Source organism: Lycorma delicatula, chromosome 6 (genome assembly GCF_047948215.1).
Source record: "Lycorma delicatula isolate Av1 chromosome 6, ASM4794821v1, whole genome shotgun sequence".
Taxonomy (NCBI): Eukaryota; Metazoa; Arthropoda; class Insecta; order Hemiptera; family Fulgoridae; genus Lycorma; species Lycorma delicatula.
The window spans coordinates 50,730,429-50,752,523 of NC_134460.1; the positions used below are offsets into that span (position 1 = coordinate 50,730,429).

The following is a 22,095-nucleotide window of genomic DNA, read 5'->3' on the forward strand; positions in this document are numbered from 1 at the left end:
GTCACCCGAAACTAGTCAAAATTGATTCAGGGATAATCAAAATTGGTATTTTCGTTGAAATCTGAAAACCGAAATTTTTTGTGATCACAATATTTCCTTTACTTCGTACAAGGAAGTAGAATGGAGAACTCTAGGATATTTTGAATTTAAAAAAAAAATTTTTTTTTACGATTTTTTTAAAAATAAAATAAAAAGCATGCGAATAAAATTTTCACGAAGTTTATCCTTTTCAATGTATGTCGTATTCTCAAATATCTCCCCGATCTTTAATTCTGTTATGGAAAATACTAAAAGAATTAAATTCTGTTTATTGTACAGTTCTTGAAATGGTCTCTTAATATCATGAAAAAATCAACATAACAAAGAATTTTGTAATCCTGATTTCGGGGAGTATAATAGGAATATTTTTTGAATCATACTAATACTTTCTCTTCGTTATCGTAAAAAAAAAAAAAGAATGAATAACACTAAATTACTAAAACAATAGCATCATCTTCTTACCAATAGTCATTTGTTAGGAAAGTTCACGCTTCAAAATGTTTGAGCTACCTGAATTAAACGTACTTCATACATCGTACTACAATTGAAAATAATATCAAAAATAATTAACATACGCGTAATAACATATTATGGATAATTATACGCACTATTCGGGTAGGTATAATTGTCCAAAATATGGTATAGAAATCAATGACTGATGTTAATAGAAAACGTTCTCATTAGGGACTTGTTGACTCGTTTCCATGGTAACCATGTCGCCAACGAAAACAATTGTATGGATAATTGGATGCCCGAGACAACCCTTGCTGTAGGCCCACAGGTGTGTTTGTCTTTCTTTTCAACAGGTTTCATTAACTAACCAAAGCGACGCCATTACTAACTGAATACACTGTGTCTGTCTACCCGCTTTGCTTGTCTGTCAGTGAAATAAACCGTCTGTTTTTATGTGATTTCTTTTGTCTTTGTTTTATACTTTTTTCACTAATTAAAATTTCAAACACTTTAAGAGATGTCATTTGATATACCATGTGTAATAAATTGTAATCAACGCTAACTCATTCAGTTTAACGCCGTATAACTAACCCTTTTGATGTTCTATTGTTTTAATTTCGGAAAAAATCTGCATATTCAAAATGGTATAAATAAAATATCGTGGAATGTTTCTTTTGATAAAATTTATTATTTTAACAGAAAATTCTAACAGGTGAAAAAATCATATTATGATATCATGACTGTCATGCTTTTAAAAAATATAAAAAAAAAATGCTGAACTATGTTAGTTAACATTCCCGCATTTATAAAGAGCTTAAATTTAACATTTCCTTCGCTGATGAAGTTTAAAATCAGTATTACTCTTGCTATTTTTACGTATTTTCTATTTTTTACTTCTGTAAATATTATTCTGAATTAAATTAAACAATAAAAAATAAACATTCAAAAATAATTTTTTTGCATCAAACATTTGGCAGGGTTATCCTTATTTCCACTCCTTCCAGTTTTTTAAATGATTTTATAAAATATTTATTAATATCCTTCCTTATATCTTAAATAGTTTGTTATTTTACAATTTTATATTCTATGAGTTTTTACTTCCTTGTACGAAGTAAAGGAAGTATTGTGATCGCAAAAAAATTCGGTTTTCAGATTTCAACAGAAATATCCATTTTGATCATTCCTGAATCCATTTTGACTGGTTTCGACGTGACGTCTGTACGTACATACGTACGTATGTATCTCGCATAACTCAAAAACAATTAGCCGCAGGATGTTGGAATTTTTGATTTCGAATTGCTGTAATATGTAGTTATGCAATTCCTCTTTTGATTGCAATCGACGAGACCAAAGTGTACAAAAAAAAGCCCAAAATCCAAAGAATTTGCATTTTGGACTTTTTCTTAACTACAGTAATAAGCCCAGAAAAGCATTGATTTTTCAACGATATATCATAAATGGTACTTACTTTCACTGGTTCCACAGTTATAGCCAAATGTTACTTGAATTACGAAATATTTGTGTTTTAAAACGGAAAGACACATCGGTTCGAATCAGACTTCATCTCCTTTTTTTTTAATTTAAATACATTGATTTATTAATTTTTATTAACCTCTGATTGTAAGAAAAGTTTTAGAATAAATAACAAAAAAAAATGAAAAAAATATCAGAAGTTATAATGAAACAAAATTTTATGTACTTTTCATTTAAAAAAACAAAATGTATATATGTAAGTTAGTAGGCGCACAAGGAAGTCATGTGGTGTCCACATGAGATTTTTTAGTATACATTTTTGTATTAGTCAATTAACTAAATCGAATGTCTAATTATATGTCCTACAGACATAGTTTGTCTACTTATAAGATACTACCATAAAATATTATTTTCTCCTATTGGCCATAAGACATCTAGTTATACTGTTAAACGAGTAAACATTTTAAGAATTTGTAAACATTTAAATTTACAAGTTATTCTATTATAAATTACAAATGAAATTGGTTACACCATAATAAAAATTTATGTTAGACTATTTGCAGAAAGATTAATGTACAAAAAGATTATATAGGCATTAAATTATCATTTTATGTATTAGTCAAGAAATATAAAAAAATAACAAAATTTTAATTTTAGAATTAGCTTTAATTTATATACGACATGTAAACGCTAACCGCCTCTGCTACCTCAACAGAACTTTATAGTCTAATACGATTTTATTACAAAAATCTGATAACATATCATATGATTAGAGACTATTAACTAAATACAAAGCACAAGAAACATCAACGATCAATTACTAACTGTTCCTGAATATTTTTATTGTGATAAAAGTATTCCACCTAATTTATTTTTTACAGAAACTGCGGGAATGAAAAATAAATTTTATTAAATAATAAAAGAACTGAAAAACCGCACTAAAAAATAATAAAATAACATGTATTATTAAATTATTATTTAAATTTTCACAGACACTAAGTCTGTATCAAATTAAAGAACTACACAACCTTAATTTGATGCCATTTCAAAAATTTGAAATTTAAGAAATAATTAACAAACAATAATTTTATAGTTAATTTTATTTTTTTAATGTAATTCATGTTAATATTTTTCTAGTTTAATTTTTATTTAAAATATGTAAGGCCTACAAAAAATGCCGTCCGTATGTGAAAAACACAATTTGCAAGTAACAAAAGATGTAAGAAAATTTACTTTTTGGTAAAAATAACAAAAGGGAATGCAGAGAATGAACGTATACACTTCACCGAGCCTGAATTATAACTGTCTAGAAAGCGAGAATATTTCTTACTTTTTAACCTAGCCTTAGTTTTGTTAACAATCTAAATTTTATGACTGAATTTGATTACCGAAATATTTGTTAAAACAACTAAAAATCTGATAAGGGTAAAGGTCATATTTTGAGATATATTAATTACTTATAGAAGTATGTGTATTGAACTGTTATTTACAGTATGTCTGCACCTTTGCGACATACACCAAATACGTCGGTGAAAGATCGAAATATTTGCTTATTCGGACCTTCGCCGGTATATGTTGACAAACACAGATAAGCTCTGGTGGAGGTCGAAGCGAACTAGAAATTAATAAAAAAATCTCCGGATACCAATCTGTAAGGTAAATAGATTACGAGAAACCCTCGTAAAAAAGGCAATTTAAATTTAAGCTAAACATAACCTACACTCGCTTTGCTGGCTAACCTCATCTAATTAACGTTAAATATATAAATTATATATGTTATTCTCCAACATTTGAAGCGATTAATCAAATTCACCGCATTTATAAAAAAAAATTTAATCAAATATTCAGCATTTTATAAATTGAAAGAGCCAATCAGGATATTCAGAACATGTTAACTACATGGTTGAACGAAAAAATATTTTTATTTAACTTTCACCATCAGCGAATGCTGAACACACTGGTGAATTTTGATGCGACAAGCTTTCTCGGAATAACTTTGCAGCAGCTTCTTCGCTAACGAGAAGGTCTCATTAAATTCTCATTCTTACAACGAAATAGTTCCTCACGGAACGAAAAAAGGCATTACGATGATGCAGTGCAAACAGGATGATGGTTAATTATATATTATACCTAAATACGAAATGGTAGATAACGATGTAGTAACGATTATCAGTTCGAAAAAAATAAACCTCTACTTTTATATCACCTTACCTGTCTGTCGGTTTCTGATATTAAATTTGTTAATATTATTCCATTTCGAATACAACATAATAGAAATATGTATTTCTAATGGCAAAATTCAAGAAAAATAGAAGTGGTGTCGTTATGAAATAACGTAAATAAAGTAGGTTTCACAAGTGACCGGCAACACAATACATTTTTAACAAATCTTTTGCAGTAAAATAATAGGCTACTTTAATTTTTATCTCTTTCAAACAGCAGTGGCAAATAACACAATATCTAAAACAATATATTCTTTACACGAACATTGTCACCTGTGATTAAAAAAAAAAGATACCACAGAAGAAGAAGCAAAAGAAGAACGACGAATCACAAAGCGACTCACCACCACGAACTGGAGTCCGACTGACCGAGCCCAGCCGGACAAACAGCACGAACGACAGCCAGAGTGAAGAAGTCCAGTAACTTCACCTTACCAACTAACCCACCTTCCTTCCCTAACTTACAATTTTACTTGTCAGCACATGCGAGTTCCTCCGGCGAAGGGAGCGCATTGCTTCCTCCAAACACTAGGGCCCCGGAAGGCGTATTCCCAAAAAATGCTATACCGAAACGACTTCAGTGAACAGACTGAAGAGGAACTTTACGTCGGGAGTACGAGGCTGGTATGCGCCTAGTCTCCCCGATCAGCCCCGATTAATTAATTCGCATTGGTCTAAAGGACCAGAACGCAAAAACCAATTCTGTCCATAAATAAAACATAAAAATTTACAACCGCCACTAAATAAATAATGACCCGACCGATAAACGAAAGACCCAGCAGCAAGGGACATTTGTCCAGATTCTGCGATTAGTAGGGAGATAATAAACTCCCGCTACTCTTGCGTTCCGTTCCGTAAAAACAATGTGGATACACCCATTTATGGGTGTATCCACATCCCTTGTATTACAAGGGATGGATCTCATAAAGGAAGTTCATTAATGTAGCTACATTTTTTTTTAAACATTATTGTATGAAAATATGTTTAGATTTAATCTACATTTCCTCAAGATTTTTTTTATAAATTAACTATCTCATATATGCATTTTACATTTTGGTTTTGATAATCTTCAAAAAACTTAAATGGCCCGGCACTGTATATTTAAACAAGGGTAGTAAACAATTTCCTATATTAAGTTTCTCTGAACAAACCCATTGCTTCTAAATTTGTTAAATTTTCTTTTTTTTCGGTGAACATAAATTGAAAAAGAATTAAACGCATAATACATTGCATTAAGTTACACTTGTATAAGTACAACCAGTATAGTTAAATCACTTACAGAAAAACGAATGAGCCCTAATATCCTCCCTCTGGATGATAATCTAAACTATCATCTGTTACGATATGACCATATTTTTTACGTTATTTAAGAAACAAATTTGAATTAAAAAAAATTCTTACCCGAAACCTTAATTAAAATGTTATAAAAACTCAAACTCAGTGTCTATTTTAAGTTACTCAGACTGTAATTTCTTCCCGATTGAGCATCATTAACAAAACTTCAATTTTAATGATCTTATCAGACTGTATTGTATACAACATTAAAAGATCTAAAGTTAAAATAAAGTAAGGTTGAAAAATTTCGTAGTTTTAGAAGATTTTTAATTTTTTTTAAATACAGTGGTATAAATATCGTGGGTTGTTATGTCAAAAAAAAAAAAATAAAACAACTACATTCACTGAATGTATGAATAACATATTTTGCTCTAACAATGGAAATAATTTTAATGGTGTAAGTTTATTGGCATTTTAAACAGACATGACCTTCTCGCTATATTAATTCAGATTCACCTTTATTTATAATCCATTAAATCATATATAATCGGGTATATATATATATATATTATTATAATTATTAATATTATTATATATATGATATTATTATAGTAAAATGCATCATTGCTCACGGAATTTTAAAATAAATAACAATTAATTAAAAATCAGAATAAAAGTTATATTTAATAATGATGTATGTAACATATATATTTATTGTTATGATATATATGCACGTTGTATATGGATGCAAAAAATTTATCAGAAGGTTAACTAGATATTATCTGTGACTGGTTAAACAACCATGTATATATATATATATATAGGGTAAGTTTTTAAGCAAATATTATTGAAAAATTCTACAATTTACAGATATGATGTAACAGTAATATTTTTATTGAACAAACTAATTCAATTAACGTATTACAAAGGTATATAAAATGAAAGATGAAAGAAAAAAAATGAAATATAACAATTTTTTTATTTTCAAACATTATTTTTGTTTTAAGTAAACGAGATATTTATATAACAGAAATTTTATACTACAATATTGTGATCCTAAAAATAGAAAATATGTAAAAATATCATGGAAACTAAGTAAAAATCTTTCGAAAAATTTATTTTAAAAAAGTAATGCAAAAATATATGTTGCTAAATTAATGTAATGAACAAATAAAAATATATTCCTCTCCAAAAAGAAATATATAGAAATGTTTTTAACATTAAAGATTAAATGTTACAAAAAAAAATTAAGTATAACATCTTATTTCTTAAGTTGAAAGCTATTAGTGTAAAAACCCTTGGGATGTTAATAAAACATTATTTTATCTAAGCCAAAAGCAATATAAATTATTGCTATCATGATGGATCACGAGGCACTTTTGCTTAAAAATTAAAATAAATTTAATAATATATTGTCAGTGTTATTTGCAAATTTTATAATTGCAAAGGCCCTTCTTGAACAATCCACTTAACTTATTCAGTTTGGTTTTATATATATATATATATATATAAATTATAGATTCCGCTGACCAAAAATTGTAATTAATTATTTATGTTCAAGCGCTTTCGGAAAATTATTTTCCATCTTCAGGAACACGTGCTGAACCTGCATATAAGTATTCGCTTTACATATTAAAATTGATATAGATTAAAAAAAAAAAAAATATATATATAAATATAACAATTGACCCTCAAGTACAGAATAAGTCATACATTTATACGTCTTGTCGATAAAAGCATCTCAATTGATACGTATAATGTATGATAACAACTGAGACGCTTTTATCGACACCAACGGGCCATGTTAAATAAAATATATCTCAACCCTTACGAATTAATCAATAAAATGATTCATAAATTTTTGCTAGCATTCTACCTTATTAATTATATAATAAGTTTTTTTCTTTTTTTAACCGAAAATATGATAATTTTATTATGCTTTAACCTTTTGTATTAAACATTCTAAAAATATAAAAAGTATCTTCATGAATTGCTACGTGTACAAGAGTACTAATTTTTATTAAATCAACGGTACTCAAATACATATTTGATCAGAAATGTACAATATTTTTTTTAACGCTATGACCGTCAGAAATATTTTGAAAACTTCTTTTCGGCTAAGATTCTTTATATATTAACACCTTCCAACAACAGTAGGATAACAGTAAATAAAATATTTTGCGATTAATTAATTTTTTGGCCATGACCTTTTAGGATTTTCGCGGCCTGTTTCAATGACAAAAAATTAAATATTAAAAATTAAGTTTAATTAAATTAATTATTAATAAACTAAGCCATTTGACTGAATGTGGTGCACACCTGTAATTCTAAGCTATCTGGTATTATTCAAATATCTAATTTTTCTTTTATATAAACCAAATAAACTTTTAATAATTAACACTTCGACTATCGTTTGCATACTATCTAATGTAGTGACGCTTTTGGGTAGAGAGTGTTCATCGTATCCAATCACAGATTAGAGTTAATTATTATTTTTTTATTAAGATATTATACATTCGCACAAAAGTACACTAATTTTAACCACAAATAACACAAATCTTCAAAGAAAAATACAGAAATAAATCTTAAACAAACGTAACACATAGTAATTGCAGAGATGATGATAATAAAAATGTATGTAATTCAACATTTCTTGGGAATTAATACTAGCCTGAAATCAAATACAAAAAAAAACATTGAAAACAGACCAGTACTTCATAATTCCCACTTCATTTTCGTTGACTTTTTTGTCCATTTTAAATATGAAAACAAGAGGTAATAAATTCTGATTTCAAACGAACACGGCCTATTCAAAGCAGCACATAGATTTGTTACACGTGGAAGTCAAATTGTTAATACCTGTAGAACTTTAATATTTAATTTTTCTTCCTAACAGTAGCAGAGGATGAAGCTATTCACATATTCTGCAATATGATGTTATATAAGCTTATTTAAAGATTTTTTTACTTCAATTTTACTGAATTGTAACTCATTTTATAAACCGTGTAAATTGATAAATAAAATTTTAATTTATACCATAAAATTATTAATAATAAAACACTTTATTATGAACAAAAAAATCTTCATTCATATTAATTTATCTTTCAAAAGTCTGAATCAATTGTTTTAAATAACAAGATTGTTTACACTTTGCTATTTAATTTTTTGAGTTTTTTGTTTAATCTATAGCATTTGAGTTGTTAGACCACGAGTTATAAGGGTATTATTCTATATAACTAATTTTTATTATTTGTAGACTTTTATTTCTCCGCGTGTAAAATCGATCTTTGGGTTAACCTAACAGGTAAGGGCTTCAAGTACGGATTAGGTTTCGGCTGTGCCCATCATTGAAAATGGGTCGGCAACCAGTAGTTCAGGAGCAACGTCGTTCAGAAAACGTGAATCCTTGTCTGCCTTTAGTAGAAATCCCAGAAAACAGTCTCGACGCAGACTTATCAGGGACGATATTATATCTGACGTATCTGATGACAGCGAAATTGAAACTTACAATACAAACCCGCATGTAACAGCTGTACCATGGACAGACTGTACTGGGTTCGTATGGACGTAACATATCCCAGTTCAATGTATCAAATGGAGATTTACCCCTATAGAATCGTTTTCAAGATCTCCCGATGGAAAAAACGAACGTAAAAACCGATCTCGGAAGGAGGCAACCAATCTACTGGCATAGTCTTGCATGGCGTCAATGGTATTATGGTGCTAAACGAATTAAATGAAACAATAGTCTGTCAAAATCCGTTATATGCCCACAAAACGCTATATTGAAATAAGAAAAAAATAAACACAATTATAAACATAAGCTTAACCTACGCTCGCTTCGCTCGCCAACCTTGACTAGTGATCGTAGGTTAAATTTGGCTAATTATGTTTATAATTTTATTTATTTATTTTCTTATTTCAATACAGCAATTCAGTTGCGCCATCTGATAACTAACAGTTTGATTAAAACAACGATTGTACATGACGGGCACATAATCAATAAATACCAAAAAAGTATTATTTTTTTAAAAATAATAAATCTAATAAAAGAGTAAGTATTGAGTAATAAAATACATAATATATTAAATTATATAAAGAAATTAATTAAGGCCTAATATGTTTATTAAACAAAGCGATTTTATTACTTTAAATTATACATATTTATATATCTATATATATATATATATATGAAAAGTAGTTGAAATTTATTACCTGGTAAATATGTTGCACGTGGACCTTTACCACTAAAGCTGTCTACCCCAGTAAGGCAGGTGATTAGAGCAAAAATTATAAGTAATCGTATTCTGAAAGAAATAAAAAATAATTCATTAAATAGCTGTCTAACACTTTTAACACAGATTTATACTATCATAAAAATATAACAAATTATAAATTATTTTAATAATTAGACATTATTAAATTAGATTAATTTTAACTCTCATTTTCGGTTTTTATTTTTTATGAGTAACTTATTTGAATGATTTTTATTTGTATTAATGCGAACATGCTTTAAAATATTTATATTTAATAGAAATTGTTTTTTTTTTTTTTTTTTATTTTTTTTTTTTATTAAACAATGTAATACAAATGGATTTATTTTTTTTGTTTTCTGTAAGTTTCGAAAATAACTGCTATTTTTTTTTTTTTTTAAATTGAGCAGACTGATAACCGTGAAAATGTAAGCCTCAAGCTGATACAAGCTTTGAAATATTTGCTGAATCTGTCATTATTTAAAAGTACAAAAATTACATAATGTTTAAGATTCTAATATAAACTTTTATCTAAGTATTGCCCACACCATTTTATTAAGCAACTGTAGTATGTTAGATTACATAAAGTTATGCCGTTGAAATTTCTGTAGTACCATTTATTAGTATCAATTACTAGTAACAAAACAATCATAAAAGCAGGAAGATAAAGAATAAAGGTTTTTACATGCTATTCTTTATCTCATTTTGCTTCCACGGTAGTTCACTTTCGTTTCACGGTTTATGGTTAACGGATAATATACATGCACATAAAGAGAAGAGTAGTACACATGCGCTGTAGCTTTTTGGGATGAACATCGATGTAGTCGATCAACCAACGTAAAACGCTTCGAACACCCTTGTACGAGATATCGAAAATTTCTGTATTATATTTTCTCCCGTAAATATTTTTAACATCGTACTAATATAATCTATAAAATTAAAAAAAATTAAAATTAAAAACATGCTTTTAAAAATCTAAAACAAAAACTGATTACCCAGTAAACATAAATAGAATATAATTTTGTTTTCAACAAAATAATATGTATAAAGTTGTCTATTTTCCCAAGACCACAATGAAAAGTATGGGGCGCGCTTTCATATTCAATATCTACATAAATTCTACAAATATGTCAAAGGTTTTGATGCAAAATGGAAATGATGGCTTCAATAGGCTCAATTGAGATTTACATATCTAGTAAATCTCTTTGGATGAACTAAAGTTAAGGTGAAAAATAGAACTGAGATCGCGCACCACGCTTTTCATTATGGTCTTGCAAAAATAGACAAGTTTATATATATTATTTTGTTGGAAACAAAAATTATCTTATATTTATATTTACTGAGTAATAATACATTTTTTTAGGTATTTTTAAAAGCATGTTTTTTGTTTTCTTTTATTTAATGTGATTTTGTAGGAGAATGTTGAAAATTATTCGGGTCAATACAGTATCAACTGAAGAAGCTTTAAGGCCCAATTTAAAGAAGAGAGAATCTTACATCAGAATAATTTTAAAAATAAAATAAAGAAAATGGAACACGTAGCCTAATGAAGCAACTGAAAATAGTTCATTTTTATTTTAAAAAGAACAGCGACTTTGAAATAAAATTATAATTTAATTATGAAATATAATTTCTTTTTCATTACTTAATACATTTTCTTGCGTAGTTTATTGATAAGAATATAAAAGATTTCTTTGTAATTTTCAAAATTAGCTGGTAATTGGAAAAATGTCTTAATAACGGTGAAATTTTACAAGAAGAAAACGATAACTTTTAGTTTTTTAGTTATAACTTAACAAAGAGGATAAAATTTTACATTTTTTTGTAAATTTTATTTGGGTCGATTAAATTAAAAATCAGTCGGAAATTATATTTTTCTTGAGTTTAAAATCTAATAACGAAATGAAATTGCCTATATTAAAAAATAAATCCGAGAGAAGTTTAATAAAACTACGATACATTTTTTTGCTATAATTTAAAAGTAAATTTTCCTAATTAATTTATTGGCAAAGACACAATGTTATTAGTGTAGTCAGTTTACTGATGTTAAAAAAAATAAACATAAAGTAATCTTCAAGCAGAATACACTAACAGTCATCGAGTAGAATAGGAAATATAATTCTAAGAAGGTATTGAGTTGAGTCCCAAGAGGAGCCAGTTCATTTTAAGTATCATTTTAATTGGATCTGTAACAATAAAATTTTATGTACGAAGAAATATATTTTTACTTAAAACTAAATATTAATAGAATTTTGAATAATATCTCAACTTTTTGTTTAAAAATTTTAATAGAACACACCAAAAAAAAATGTCATACAAAAGGAAAGACAGGAACTGCATTGCGTAAAAGATTGCAGAGGGAATGCATCTTACAATAATATCTTTACGTCACATTTACAACGAGACTATTTTAACAGAAAGAACAGCAGGTAGACAAAACTAAAAAAAAAAGAAAGAAAGACAAAGGAAGTATCGGTCAGTTACAGTTCAGAAAATCAATGCCTTAATAATAACGAACTGTGACTTCATAGTAAAAAAAGTAGTGGGTGAGTATATAGACAGACGAAACAAATGTAAAATGTAGTCCATCCCAATCGTTCGTCGAATCTTTGGTTCATTCAGGCCGAGTCATAGATAACATTCGACTGCTTGTGTTCCTTTACAAGTTCTGCTGCTGCTATTGACACGGTGCCAACTTCCTATCCAGCTCTTTACTGCATCCCTCTTGTTCCACGTCAACCTCTTTCCTTTCCCCCCCCCCCTATTCTGTAGGATTAACGACATTTCCAACCATCCTTAACTTGTCTCTGCTATCAATTAAATCGTTAATTATACCAAGCGGTGGTTAAACACATCTAAAAATTCCTACAACCATCTCAATTAAGAACATTATTAACTATTAGATAATGTAATATAGATACAACTATATAACATCTTTCTCAATTTAAAATTTGTATTATTACTTCCTTTTTTCACTATCTACAACTCTATAATCATGATAAATTTACATTAAGCGTTGTTTTTGTATGTATATGTGTGTATTCTCGCGGACGCATGTGCTTATGTTTAAAGAACTGATATTCTTTATTATTAATAAAAAGTGTTCAAATATGATCCTTAACACCACCGAAATAAATATTTATAGTTCTCTAAAAAGTAGACGTTACTGATTTTTAAAAAATTTAAAAAGCTGAACTGTATTATAAAATCGAACTAAAATTCTAATAAAATTATATTATTTTCCTAATGTATACATTGCATTCTGTTAACGTTTATTAGTGAATGATAAGTAACCTTCACGGTCCAATGAAATGAGGATGTAAATGAGGTGTAGTCTTGCGCAGACTGAGGTTAACCATTCCAGAGACGTGTGATTAATTGAACTCTAACCACCAAAGTAGGCGAGAAGACCTAGTCCCGGCCGTCCAGTTGGTGCTGCTGGAAACGGCATAGCCGGGCTCAGCGTGCTCACTCGGATGGTTAGAGGCAACGGCAACTGAAAAGACCACAGACCCTGCGAGGGACCCCTTCCGGGGGGACCCTAATTAGAGGCGAGAAATGCAGAAGACCTAGACCCGGCTGTCCGGATGGTGCTGCTGGGAACGGTATAGCCGGGCCCAGTGTAGCCACTCGGGTGGTTAGAGGTCGTGGCACCCCCCTCAGGGCCAAATTATGCTGGAAAAGCGGGTCGGCCTTGGGAGGGTGGGTTGAGTAGAAGAAAAATCCACCAAAATACACCGGTATCCATTGTCTAGTATTCAAATCCGTATAAAATCAACCAGGTTCTACCAGGATTCAAACCTCGGAACCTTCGACTTTGAAAATCAGCTGTTAAACTACTTATTTGTGACAACGAGTTATTAACCAACAGACCAGCCCGGTGGGCTAAAAAAAATGATTAAAATGATACAAAAACTGAACTGTTATTCGTAATTAATCGTAAAAGGTTAAGACAATGCCCAAAATAATCTAATTTTATTAGCAATTACATAACCCCTGTTCTGTTTCCAGGAATACCAGATATTACTGACTGATAACTGTTGAAAAGATACTTATAATACTCTCCTGAGAAAGTTTTCCATTTTTCGACGGAAAATCGATTTAAAATAAATTTATAGATAACAACTCATCTCTTTTTTAATAGTATATTAAGAAAGTCACGATGGTGTAGAGTAGTGGAAGTCTCAGAAGCCAAATTTTAAACTTAAAAGATGAAAGAGAATGTAAAAGAGTAGAATATCCATTACGTAGCCTCTGAGAGATAAAAATAAAATGGAGACTGACGTAAGGAATAAGTCAGATGAGGAATGGAAGGGAACCAAATGGTTAGTTTTGCGCACTGGTGATTGGGTGAAGGAAATTAACACATCCCTGCACGTCTCCTTCGCAGAATCGTCTAAAAAGATATCAGCCTTTATCTATTACGGTGAACTGTATGAAAAAATCATTATTCATTCATCGTTCCACCTTAAAAGCAAGGAAATTTAATGAAAAATTTCATCAAAATCGGTAAATGCATTTGGGCTTAACTACATCACAAACAAACGAGTAAGAACAGGTCGAATTAAAATAAAACAGAATCTAGCTTCGCTCTATCAAAAAGTGTAATTAAGGAGATGAAATATACACAATTTATATGCTATATATTTTTCTTTCAGGTACATTTTCAGAACTGAAACATATATCTGGTGACTTTGAATAAAAACCATATTATTTAACCAATTTTCTTTGATGCGGTACACAAGCCATTATTTATTGTTATAATTAAAAATTTATATTTTTTTTTTTGTCTTCAGTCACTTGACTGGTTTGATGCAGCCCTCCAAGATTCCCTATCTAGTGCTAGTCGTTTCATTTCAGTATACCCTCTACATCCTACATCCCTAACAATTTGTTTTACATATTCCAAACGTGGCCTGCCTACACACTTTTTCCCTTCTACCTGTCCTTCCAAAATTAAAGCGACTATTCCAGGATGCCTTAGTATGTGGCCTATAAGTCTGTCTCTTCTTTTAACTATATTTTTCCAAATGCTTCTTTCTTCATCTATTTGCCGCAATACCTCCTCATTTGTCACTTTATCCACCCACCTGATTTTTAACATTCTCCTATAGCACCACATTTCAAAAGCTTCTAACCTTTTCTTCTCAGATACTCCGATTGTCCAAGTTTCACTTCCATATAAAGCGACACTCCAAACATACACTTTCAAAAATCTTTTCCTGACATTTAAATTAATTTTTGATGTAAACAACTTATATTTCTTACTGAAGGCTCGTTTAGCTTGTGCTATTCGGCATTTTATATCGCTCCTGCTTCGTCCATCTTTAGTAATTCTACTTCCCAAATAACAAAATTCTTCTACCTCCATAATCTTTTCTCCTCCTATTTTCACATTCAGTGGTCCATCTTTGTTATTTCTACTACATTTCATTACTTTTGTTTTGTTCTTGTTTATTTTCATGCGATAGTTCTTGCGTAGGACTTCATCTATGCCGTTCATTGTTTCTTCTAAATCCTTTTTATTCTCGGCTAGAATTACTATATCATCAGCAAATCGTAGCATCTTTATCTTTTCACCTTGTACTGTTACTCCGAATCTAAATTGTTCTTTAACATCATTAACTGCTAGTTCCATGTAAAGATTAAAAAGTAACGGAGATAGAGAACATCCTTGTCGGACTCCCTTTCTTATTATGGCTTCTTTCTTATGTTCTTCAATTGCTACTGTTGCTGTTTGGTTCCTGTACATGTTAGCAATTGTTCTTCTATCTCTGTATTTGAACCCTAATTTTTTTAAAATGCTGAACATTTTATTCCAGTCTACGTTATCGAATGCCTTTTCTAGGTCTATAAACGCCAAGTATGTTGGTTTGTTTTTCTGTAATCTTCCTTCTACTATTAATCTGAGGCCTAAAATTGCTTCCCGTGTCCCTATACTTTTCCTGAAACCAAATTGGTCTTCTCCTAACACTTCCTCCACTCTCCTCTCAATTCTTCTGTATAGAATTCTAGTTAAGATTTTTGATGCATGACTAGTTAAACTAATTGTTCTGTATTCTTCACATTTATCTGCCCCTGATTTCTTTGGTATCATTACTATAACACTTTTTTTGAAGTCTGACGGAAATTCCCCTTTTTCATAAATATTACACACCAGTTTGTATAATCTATCAATCGCCTCCTCCCCTGCACTGCGCAGTAATTCTACAGGTATTCCGTCTATTCCAGGAGCCTTCCTGCCATTTAAATCTTTTAATGCTCTCTTAAATTCAGATCTCAGTATTGTTTCTCCCATTTCATCCTCCTCAACTTCCTCTTCTTCCTCTATAAAACCATTTTCTAATTCATTTCCTCCGTATAACTCTTCAATATATTCCACCCATCTATCGACTTTACCTTTCGTATTATATATAGGTGTACCATCTTTGTTTAACACATTATTAGATTTTAATTTATGTACCCCAAAATTTTCCTTAACTTTCCTGTATGCTCCGTCTATTTTACCAATGTTCATTTCTCTTTCCACTTCTGAACACTTTTCTTTAATCCACTCTTCTTTCGCCAGTTTGCACTTCCTGTTTATAGCATTTCTTAATTGCCGATAGTTCCTTTTACTTTCTTCATCACTAGCATTCTTATATTTTCTACGTTCATCCATCAGCTGCAATATATCGTCTGAAACCCAAGGTTTTCTACCAGTTCTCTTTATTCCGCCTAAGTTCGCTTCTGCTGATTTAAGAATTTCTTTTTTAACATTCTCCCATTCTTCTTCTACATTTTCTATCTTATCTTTTTTACTCAGACCTCTAGCGATGTCCTCCTCAAAAATCTTCTTTACCTCCTCTTCCTCAAGCTTCTCTAAATTCCACCGATTCATCTGACACCTTTTCTTCAGGTTTTTAAACCCCAATCTACATTTCATTATCACCAAATTATGGTCGCTATCAATGTCTGCTCCAGGGTAAGTTTTGCAGTCCAAGAGTTGATTTCTAAATCTTTGCTTAACCATGATATAAAAATTTATATATATTTAATGAAATTAAACTATTATATAATAAATTTTTCTCCAAAATTTGTAACGTTTGAACAGTTTCTTATTTTAATATTTAAAGGAATACTAAATAGGAATTCATAAATGTTCCATTAGAACGCTGTTAAAAAATGTGAAAATATAGTCATGTTAAACATATTATACAATCTGTATAATATACTTTAGTTGTAGAGATATACTTAAGTTCTAAACAAAGATTTTTTTCTTTGTTTCTATACACCTTTCTTCTAGCAAGTAAATCATTTAATTTTTATTTTTAAATATCCAAATATTTTAGGCATGACACCATTTAAAAATGAGAGAAAATACGAAAAGTCAAACTTTCAGGGGAAAAATACAAAATTAATAAAGTGAAACGTTTTCTGGTGACTGGGAATTTCCGTTCGGATACTTTAAACGTAATACACTTTAACAAATTGTTCAGAAGCTGTTTGTGATTGTTGTAGTCAGGGTTTAATCTGTCTTGACTTAAATTTTTTTCCATTAATGTTCAGGAAGTTTAAAACTACTAGAGCAGCTTTCTTGATTTGAAATCCAAAAGTAACTTTACCCCTTTCTTTGTGTACTGAGGATATATTTAACTTTTAATGATCCATAGATCCTGTTATTAATTAGAATTAAGTGAAAGAAAATGGTAGTGATTACATCACCGTAAAACCGTTGCGTTAAAAAAAAATAACTGGTTTACCTAAGCCTCGAATAATCAAACTTTTAGTAACCAATCAACATTAGAAGTAGTACGAATAGCGCTACTTATCCGTGGTATTCCAATTCACACGCATTATCTGCCGTCTTATGTGTTGTATGAACATATAATTTATGTACAGAGTACGTTGGTTCAATCGACAGGAAATGTCTCGATGATTTGTTCTATTGTCGCCCAATGACTTCGACGGCACGTGGCCTCTTAGAACCTTGTAATAGCCCTGAAAAGGATTGTTTGAAATTTCGGAGTGGTGGATCTGAAAAGGTCCATTTTGTGAGTTAAGAATATTATATATATATATATACACACACACACACACACACACACACACACACTAGCAGAACCGGCAATGCTTCGCTATCGCTAGATATGAGTATATATACAGAATTAATGAACACAAATTAAAGTTTGATAAAACATTAGCAAAGTTAACATTACGGAACTAGATAAAATTTAACCTTTCCCTTTCCCCCTGTTCCTTTTTACCATATTTCCGTTCACTTTCCCCATTTTCCCCTTTCCGTTTCCACAATTTTCCATTCCCCCAATATTTCTTTCTATTATTTCCCTTTTACCTTAATCTTTTCCGTTTCCTTTTTTCTCCTTTCCCCTTTCCATTTCCTTTTTCCGTTTTCCACCTTTTTCTTTTTTCATTTTCCCCTTCTTCCCTTTTACCCTTTCGATTTTTCCCTTTCTCTCTTTTCTCCGAGGTAAATCGGTCCAGTAGTTTTTTAGTCTATAGCAGTCACACATATCGGAAACATGAAAAAGGCTTTTGGTGAATTCTGCGATGATATCCCCTCCAGTGGGGATACTGACATCCACCGCAAGATCCCACGTCGGGCCAGCCAAGGGGTTTGTTCATCCTTCTTATTGGTCTTCTTTCTTCTTCTGCTCCTGGTGGAAGCTGAAGACGGAATAAGCTCTTTTTGTGTAATACTACTTTTTTATAGGCGCCTGCGAGTGGTGGGTTCTAGCGCCGCTTTGGGGAAGAGTTGCGCGTTCAGCTGGCTTGATGGGGAGGAACGCGTGTACAGAAGTGAATTTGGACTGCAAGTTCTCCCGACCTCTACTGGGTAGCATCACGATCGCCGTACGTATAGTAAGCACAGCATGTACCAACACTACATACTCTCAAGTCAGCGGAATCGCATACGCAGGCAAGCCGACTCACAGTGAGATTGAAGTCAGTCGAGATGTGTACGCTACAACGGAAGGTTCAGTGCGTGCTTTGGTTAGCAGGGTTTCAATCAATTACGCGTGTTCAGCGGCATGTGCGAATCGAATTCTAATTATCGATTAGTTTATCGATTCTCGAAAATCAAGTGGTTTCGTCAGTGGGAAGACTTTTAGAGAGACTGAAAGATTGGTTTTACAAACTGGAATTCATCTAAAAGTTTCAGTTAGTAACAAGTCTGTGTATCGTTCAGTTCTGGAAAGTCAATTAAGCGGGCTAGTTACGAAAAACAAATTCCTTTTCCCACTGTTCATAGCACTGTTTATAAGCGCAATGTTTCCGAGCGTACAATTTACGACTCCATCACATTAAACCAAATGACCGCCACCTACGACATCTTTTTGCTGCAGAGGTATTGCACCATGTCGAAAACAATTTCAATTATCTTGATACGTTATTATTTAGTAATGAGACAATCTTTCATACGTGCGGGAAAGTTAATAGACACCATTATCGAATTTGGGGTACTGAAGATCCTAATACCGTAATCAAAAATAAAAAGAACGCATCGAAATTAACATCTGGTTGGACTGTACAAAAATGGCCCTTCCGTGTGTTTTTTTCATGGAAGTCACAATGACAGGACAAATGTATCTTGACATTCTTGAGAACTTTACTGTTTCTCAGATTCCTGCAGGTTTCATTTTCCAAAAAAATGGTGTTACACGACACTTTCATCGAGATGTTACCATGTTCTTGAACAAAACTTTCCCCAGATATTGGATAGGGCAAGGAGGTTCAACTACATGGCCACCTATATCTCCAGATAATATTCCTTTGAACCTTTTTGTCTGGGGATTTATTAAAAGTTCTGTGTACTAAAGAAAAATTTGAGATATGAACGATTTAAAACAGATTTGTTGAAGCTGTACGACTAATGAAGCTGCAGATTTTTCTAAAATCTGACAAGAGTAAGATTGTCATCTAGACGTCTCCTGAGCTACAAAAAGTGCACAAATTGAAATTGACTAACCTAAATTAAAACTTGGTGAGTTGCTCTGATTAGAAAAAAAAATCGTTAAACTATATTAACTGGTTCTCTTGATATAACCTGTTACTTTTGGATTCCTTTAGCCCGGACACTCTGTATAAAAGTTATTCAAAATTACTTGCCTTTAAACTTTTTTTATGTCCTTCTAAACAACTTTTTTTACATATATGAACGTTTTAAATATATATTTTCGAATACTGTAAAAGTTTACCATGTTTATATATTACAAAAAAAAATCATTAATATTGTCATTACCATCTTTCTGGTGAGTATATAAAGAGCAGAACTTATTTTTTTTTTTTTTAATGACTTAACTCCTCAAAACAATTATAAGCGACGAGAATATACCAAGGAATTTTGGGTAATAAATAATTTAAATAAAATTTTAAAGCTTATTTCCATTCAATTTGCACGTGGTACAAAATTCGCCTGAAGTCTTTTTTTGATTTATTTGAAAGTATGTACAAAAAATTATAAAATACACCATTTAATGTTCAGCCTACATACTCTTATTGTTTGAAATTATTTAAATTCAAAAAGGAATAATACTTGTTTCAGATATATAATAATGAATGATTAAAATTACCCCATGAAACCATTTTTACAGTCTGGAAGATTGTGAGAGAAATTTTATCAAGTAATAAAAGCTTATTTTTAATAGTATGTAAGAAATATAAATTTACTATGATTATTTATTTTTATAGGTTTTGGCCAACAATGTACATTAAGTTTGTTGAAAAAATCTGATGTAGACACCACATGACTTCCTTGTACACCTATTAAATTACATAAACATTTTTTTTTTAATGAAAAATACATAAAATTTTATTTCATTAATATATTTTTTTTTTTAATATATTTATTGTTATTGAAATGTTTATTGTAATTTTTTTTTTTAAATCAGAGGTTAATAATTATTAATAAATCAATATATTTAAATTAAAAAAAAGGAGATGAAGTCTGATTCGAACCGATGTGCCTTCCCTTCTAAGAATTAAATATTTCATTAATTAAAAGTTTATTTAGCTATAACTCTGGAACCAATAAAAATAAGTACCACTTACAATATATCGTTGAAAAGCTCTCTTAATGAGGGCTTATTATTGCAATTAAGAAAAAGTCAAAAATCCAAACTGTTTGGCTTTTGGGCTTTTTTCGATACTTTTGGTCCAGTCGATTGCAATCAAAAGGGAAGGTACACAACTAGATATTACAGCAGTCCTAAATTCTAAATTTCTACATCCTACGGCTAATCGTTTTGAGTTATGCAAGACAGACATCACCCCGAAATTAGTCAAAATGGTTTCAGGGATGATCAAAATGTATATTTCCGTTGAAATCTAAAAACCGAAATTTTTCGCGGTCACAATACTTTCTTTACTTCGTACAAGAAAGTAAAAGGATTAAAAAAATAGAATATTAAAAAAGAGATTTATTTTTACATTCTTTGAAAATATATTTTGCAAAGTAATATCAATAAAAACATCTTTAACATAAACATAAATGAAATATATCAAAGAAAAGTAATGGTATGAGTAATAATAATAAGAAGTGCATGTTATCATAAATATAAACTTTACAAATGTGAAAAGAAACAGTGCACATAGTGATAAAACATCAGAAAACATAATCAATACAAAAAGTTAAAATAATAAAATATAAATAGAAGGAGTAGAAAAGTTTTGAACACGAGTAAGCAAAATTGTACCAAGTGCGGGTAATACAAAAGAAGCAGCTTTGCTATGGATGTAATAGCAATATTTCTTAAAAGCGGTTGGATAAAATCCTTCACACAACCAATTTCCGTAGAATGCATTTCATTTCAGTATTCTTTCCCGCTTCAGTTTCTATCTGAGCCGACGTAAAAGCCATTCCTTGTTTTACAAAGAGAGTAAAGTTTATAATAAAATAACGACTTGTTTTTTCCGGTTTCAAACAACAAATACAAATAAAATAATCTCCTTTGATACTCCGAAAATTAAAAAAACGAAAGAATTAAATGAATCGGAATTATTGTAATGATGATGCAGCTTGGTAATAAATTATTATTAGCTTAGAAAAAAAAAAGAAAGAAAAAAAACATTTTTTTAATGATTTAATTCACCATAGAAGTTTGAAACTTGAGCATGGGAATATGGAAATGGGATATTTTGTAGGTTAAGATAAATAATTAAAAAATGATGAGTAGCGGTGATTCTACCCGCGACCTACGAATGATAGACGCTTCTACATCTTCAAAAATAAAAAAAATTTCTCATCGCAAATAAAACACAAAAAAAGTTTATAACATACAAAATTCGAACAAATTTAGTTAAAAGTAACAATTGAAAATCAAAAAGGTTTAAAAAAGTCAAAGTTCAAAAAATGTGAAAATAATCAACAGATAATGTCT

At 30.3% G+C, this 22,095-nt stretch overlaps 1 protein-coding gene across 2 annotated transcripts in view; it reads right to left on the reverse strand.

Moving 5' to 3' along the window:
• Mp (collagen XV/XVIII-type protein multiplexin) overlaps positions 1-22,095 on the reverse strand; it is a 1,718,393-nt gene that overhangs the window by 1,502,589 nt on the left and 193,709 nt on the right. For both annotated transcript variants that reach the window (XM_075369827.1, XM_075369826.1), the window contains exon 2: positions 9,678-9,769. In XM_075369827.1, the coding sequence (XP_075225942.1) occupies positions 9,678-9,769 (92 nt within the window). The remainder of the gene's footprint in view (positions 1-9,677; positions 9,770-22,095) is intronic.